The sequence below is a fragment of the Neolamprologus brichardi genome, chromosome 20, assembly GCF_056152115.1.
Source record: "Neolamprologus brichardi isolate AB-2024 chromosome 20, ASM5615211v1, whole genome shotgun sequence".
Classification (NCBI taxonomy): Eukaryota; Metazoa; Chordata; class Actinopteri; order Cichliformes; family Cichlidae; genus Neolamprologus; species Neolamprologus brichardi.
In genome coordinates, this window is record NC_142123.1 from 15,428,223 (window position 1) to 15,434,518 (window position 6,296).

General features: G+C 42.0%; 1 protein-coding gene across 1 annotated transcript; it reads right to left on the minus strand.

Annotated features, from left to right (window-relative positions):
• Nucleotides 1-3,903: 3,903 nt before the first annotated feature.
• Nucleotides 3,904-5,804, minus strand: LOC148096945 (uncharacterized). Its single transcript, XM_087834346.1, has 3 exons — nt 5,551-5,804; nt 5,137-5,233; nt 3,904-4,661 (listed from the first exon to the last, which is right to left on the minus strand). The coding sequence occupies exons 1-3, from the start codon at nt 5,559-5,561 to the stop codon at nt 4,329-4,331; spliced, it is 441 nt and encodes a 146-aa protein (XP_087690472.1). The 5' UTR covers nt 5,562-5,804; the 3' UTR covers nt 3,904-4,328.
• Nucleotides 5,805-6,296: the final 492 nt, after the last annotated feature.

The window sequence follows — 6,296 nt, forward strand, 5'->3', positions numbered from 1 at the left end:
CCTTTATTGATTTAGAAGCAGATTTCGCGTACTCTTGTTTTTGCCGAGAGTGCTGCCCTGTAATCTGCTCAAAAAACAAAACAAAAAACAACCTGCTGGTCTCAATAACTATAACCCTAGTGAGATGGTTTGGAATGCATTTGACTGCAAAGTAAGTAAAACCAGCAACTAGTGTATAAAATGGCTACATAAAGTAACTACAGTATATATATATATATATATATATATATATATATATATATATATGTATGTGTGTGTGTGTGTGTGTGTATAAAACAACACCCAGCACGCCCCTGCGGGCGGTTTATCCTTCAAGCTCGGGTCCTCTACCAGAGGCCTGGGAGCTTGAGGGTCCTGCGCAGTATCTTAGCTGTTCCCAGGACTGCGCTCTTCTGGACAGAAATCTCCGATGTTATTCCCGGGATCTGCTGGAGCCACTCGCCTAGCTTGGGAGTCACCGCACCTAGTGCTCCGATTACCACGGGGACCACCGATACCTTTACCCTCCACATCCTCTCGAGCTCTTCTCTGAGCCCTTGGTATTTCTCCAGCTTCTCGTGTTCCTTCTTCCTGATATTGCTGTCATTCGGAACCGCTACATCGATCACTACGGCCGTCTTCTTCTGTTTGTCTACCACCACTATGTCCGGTTGGTTAGCCACCACCATTTTGTCCGTCTGTATCTGGAAGTCCCACAAGATCTTAGCTTGGTCATTCTCCACCACCCTTGGGGGCATCTCCCATTTTGACCTCGGGACTTCCAGGTTATACTCGGCACAGATGTTCCTGTATACTATGCCGGCCACTTGGTTATGGCGTTCCATGTATGCCTTTCCTGCTAGCATCTTGCACCCTGCTGTTATGTGCTGTATTGTCTCTTTGGCATCTTTACAAAGCCTGCACCTGGGGTCTTGCCTAGTGTGATAGACCCCAGCCTCTATGGATCTTGTGCTCAGCGCTTGTTCTTGTGCTGCCATGATTAGTGCCTCTGTGCTGTCTTTCAGTCCAGCCACTGGTAGGATTTCTGGATATCAGCCACCTCCTCTATCCGCCGGTGGTACATACCGTGCAGGGGCCTGTCCTTCCATGTTGGTTCCTCGTCTCCCTCCTCTTTCTTGGGTTTCTGCTGCCTGAGGTATTCACTGAGCACTCGGTCAGTTGGGGCCATCTTCCCAATGTATTCTTGGATGTTCGTTGTCTCATCCTGGTGTGTGTGTGTGTGTGTGTGTGTGTGTGTGTGTGTGTGTGTGCACACACACAGGCATAAAATAAAAGTCACTTCACCTTACATCTTAGTGACTATAGGGATGGCTAATGTGAAAAAAAAAAAAACACAGTGAGATCCCAATTATTTATTGCTCTATTTCAGGGGTCGGCAACCTGCAGCTCTTTAGTCCTTATAGTGCGGCTCCGCGTGGTTTGGGAAAATAAAGTATTTAGTTGAAGTGTATTTTATTTATGTTAGTTCTTTTTTAACTTGTAGTTCTAAATTGGAAGATTATTGTGATATTGAAATATAAAAATAAAATTATATTCTATTACTTTTTTCATCAGTCAAAATGAGCGTCACACTCGCGGAAGCCGGTGTACCCGCCGAAACGCCGTGCCTTTATCGAGACTTTCGACCCCAGGTAGGCCAATTATGGATCTTCGGATCCACATTATGTCAGCAGCTATTCTCCACCGTGAATTATGTTAAAAACAAACACCGCCTCACAGATGACAGCTTACAGTCCTGCGTAAAGATGAAAGCCCCGATTTGCAGACGCTGTGCGCAGAGGTTCTGGACCATAAGTCTTATTGTAAATGTGACCAAGTGGTCGGCGGGGTTAGATAAAAAGTAATAAAATGACAACGCCACCTAGGGGAATTTCACCCCCAGGAAATATATTTAAGAAGAATAAATAAAAAAAGAATAAAAGGAGGCCGCACAGATTCAAGGATGCACACCGAGGCAGGTTGGCTCCAATATTAAAACAGTTTTATTTATAGTAAAAATAAATAAAATATTAAAACCCAAGATGTAGCGCCATTGTTGACAGTGTCCTAGAGTGAAAATAAAACAATCCGGGAACCTGGACTTACCAGCAGCCGTGGACCCAAAAGAAAATCACACTAAGAAAATCACTGCAGCCCACCCGGTGCTGTACAAAAGAAAGTGTGAAAACGACCCACCACCTGAGGTCCCAGGGCCACTGGCACGTCCTCCGTTCGCTGAAATAAAACACAGAAAAATATGTTAAAAGAATAAAAGGACACTGAGCGTCAGGCTCGCTACAGATCATAAAAAAACTAAAACACACTTTAATAACTTTAATAAAAGGACACATACACACACACACGCAGGAAGGCTTATACCCCACGGGTCAAACTATCACTCGTGCTGGTAGTAATTATCCTCGATCGCAAGCTGGTCTGGCTCCTCACCGGCTGAGACCGGCAACCGAGGCGATTTAAAGTCCCAGCACGACACTCGGGCAGAGGGTCGCTTCAGCCCGATCACAGAAGCGTGGGTACGAGCAACAGTCCAGGATAAAATAGAATAAAACCAGGCGAACCAGAAAGAGGTAAGCCTACTTAATAAAAACAAAATAAGACAAAACAAGGCAAGACAAGACAAGACAGCAGGCTCCACTGAGGAGGAGTCCTCACACCAGCGGCTGGGAAGGCGTTTCACTCTTCCAGTTTAGGTAGGGCGATCTGCCACGGAGAGGCGAATACAGCAGTCAAACCCTAAAACAGATAAATATAGCCTTAGACTCTTATAGCTATAAATGCTAATAAAAGTCGTTTTAACGGCTTACCCCAGGAACGGAGGCGCTATACTCTCACTGGTGGGGATAACACGAGCACCTCTCTCCGCAACGCCGGAATAAAACCAACTGCCGTGCTACAACAGGCCGCAAAACTATTAACACAAATTCCAGTGCTCGGAGGGAATCGGAGGTTAAGCGATAGCGTACCTGTAGCTGTCATATGATTGACTCCTGCTGATCAGTCCGTCGCAGTGGGCCAGCATTTACTGCTGCTTTGTGCCGAATGCATGGGAGGAATGATCAAACAAAAACACCGGCTTGCTTTATACGGGCTAACGCCACCCTGCAATCAATATGCAGGTGGGCTCCCAATCAACCTAGCTGCGCGGCGAAGAGAGCGAGCGAGCGCAGGAGAGAGTGAGCGAGAGAGAAAAAGAAAGGCGAGTAGCCCATCTGGCCACATAAACATATCACGACAGACCCAACGATGTTTGCATGAACATGCTTCTCAGCATCTCTTTATTGACCACTTTTCACACATGGTTGCTGTATGCATACAGCTGGCTGTAGCTTTTCAGCTCACAGCCCGACAACACAACAGCAGAGAGAGCACAGACTTTAAGGCGGCGAGGCGTGATTGCGGGTGCCGCTGAGGTGCGTCCGACTCCCCTGCAGCGGCACTGCAGACCACGCCCCGCCACACACATTAACCAGGTAAAATACATATTTAGGCAGAATTTTGCAAATATCTATTTTTTTTCAGCAGCATTGTGCACTGTAAACCCGAATCAGTTCACTGAACATTTGTGGAAACTGATTACCTCAAAAGTTTTAAGTACACAAACTCATCTCTTCTAAGTATGGGGGTACTCAAAATTTGTATTTATTGTTAACTTAAAAAATTTTAATTATATTTTTATTTTATTAATTGAGCTTTACTTAAAAACTATATACTTTAATTTTAATAGTTTTGTGTTTTTTGTAGTTTACTATTTTGATCCAACACAATGCAATTATATTACAACCTAAACGCAAATTATATGATTATTAATTAAACGATATTTATTTTTAAATGTTTGAGTTTAGACTAGTAAAAAAAATTTGAGAAATTCATTTACTTTACATTTTGTTTATTTAACTTTTTTTTTTTATGGAAATGTAAAAACATCACAAATGTTTTTATAAAACCATTAACATGGACATGGGCACCATAAAGTGAGCATTATAAATTCAGTGTAGAACATCTTTTTGTAAAATCACAAAGGACAACATCAGTCCTAATAGCATCTTTCTCAAAATACACAAAAATTCAAAATAAAAATTCAAATACTAATCCCTTTTGTTTGAAAAAGAAATGAAAAACAATTTTTAAAAATGGATACAAATAAAGATGATCATCTTACAAATAACAAGAACAGGCAGGCAAGTATAGGAAAATTAGGTAAACTGATGGAGTTAAATCCACCCAAAGCCTGTAGTAAACTTAAAGTGCTTTAAATAAAGTGCTTCAAACAAAGTGCTCAGTAACAGAGTGCATGTCCTAACAAACATTGCCTTATATTCCTTCCAAAACTACTCTTTCAGCAACAAATCATTTTTAAGAGCATGTAGGCAGGGTTTCAGGGGTTTGCCGTCATCAAGCCCCATGAAGATTTTTTGGACAAAGGTAAATGTGTGAACCAGCTTCCTGGGGTAGTCTAAATGCAGAGCATAGATCAAGCCAAACAATAAGGCAAATGCATCTGCAAATCTGGGAATATCACGCATCACCAAGTCGCCTTCCACCACAACGGCCATGCTTGAGGAAGTAAAATGGACAGAACTGGTCTGGGAAGTGCCGTCGGTAACCACTGTGAGAAGGGCAACTGGAGTGTCAATGAGGGTCGACTCATCCAATGTGTCCACCTGGAATAGACACAGTATCAATAAGTAAGGTTGGTTTGAGAGAATGTGACAAGCAAGACTTGTAATCTAGCAAAAAATTCAGCAGTGTAGTGGGTTACTTTGTAACGGGTTAGGGTACTCTACTTTTTTGAAAAATGTACATTAACGCATTAGCTTCTGTCATTACATAATTAGTATGTTTGTTATTTTTCTAAAAAAAAAAAAAAGAAGTAATTTTTTATTTTATGACTTTATCTCAAAAAGAAACTAAATCTTGACTTCAGCCTTGTTTTTGGGGCCACCTGCAGCGTAGCCGAAGTGCTGTGATACACCTGTGCCCTGCTCCTGACTCTGTGTGTGTGTGTGAGGGTTTTCTAAAGAGAGGGTATTTTGCTTGTACAATTTGGTAGCTGCTAGGGTATTAAATTGTATTTTTTTAAAAAACATGGTGTTTTATCTCACTGGCAGAATTTAAGTGATGCAAAAATACACTTACATTACATGTCTTAAAGAATTCTGGGTCCTCCTCCCGCAGGTATACAGGAAGGGCACGAAGCACTGCAGTGCGTTTCACGATTGACATCAGGCGCCTCCTAAAAAGGGAAAAGAAAAGTTTATTGAACACAAAGTTTTCAGGTGTCATTCTTTGGGAAGAATACATGTTTATGAAACTGCATGGCATGTGACTCTACATAATTTTGGAGACATTTCTTTTAAGACAACCTTTCTGTCTCTTATGACAAAGAGTCTGTATCTTACTCATTTGACAAAAATCCTACACAGTATTTTAAAATAATAACAGATCAGAGCTGTAATCTGTATAGAACACAGATGTTCAAAGCAAGGAAAAATTGAGTTTTTATCAGTGAAACGTTTAATTTGTGTTAATTTTATCATTATCAATATTCACCTGAAGATCATAATGATTCAGGATGGTTCGCAGAGCCTCCGATATCTTGCCAGTCCGTGCAGCCTTCTGTCTGTATAGAGCCATGAGTCGTGGTGTGTGTCTGTCAAGTTCAGCGTAGAACTGGTTCCGCAGGTTGATGTTTGTGACTCGGTGGAACTCCGCACAAATCTAAAATAAAACAGGAACAAAAACATCAACATGAAGCCAAATTACTGACCAAATTTACATCTTATCATTAAAGAGGAATTGCCCAACTTCTGTCTAACCTTGTTTTATAAATGTCCTATTAAGTTTTTTTTTTTTTTTTTTTTTTTTTTTAAATTGGACCCGAACCACAAGCACAAGTGTATCACAAAGCTGAAATATATTTTTGTCTCAGTGAGCTGATTTAACTGCTCTTGTTTGCGCTTTAGGAGTTCCTTTAGCTCACGCCACTCGGACTCGGGTGTACCAACAGGAGCGAACCTAGGACTAGTATGCACCCCACACTGGAAACCATACGCTGATGGGTGGGAATAGCCATGGTCGCGAACACCGCCTGAAAACCCTTCTCTTTCCCATCTAATTGCTTCCCCGCGCACCTCTAACAAGGTGGCAGTAGGCGCACGGCGAACATATTGTTTAAGCTCTCTGCGGAGAGCACTGTCAACAACATGTTCTACAAACTGGTCTCGGAGCAACACCTCTGCATTACGCATGCCATCAGGTGCTCTTTGTTTTACTTGCTCCATCAGAGCCATTAGCGC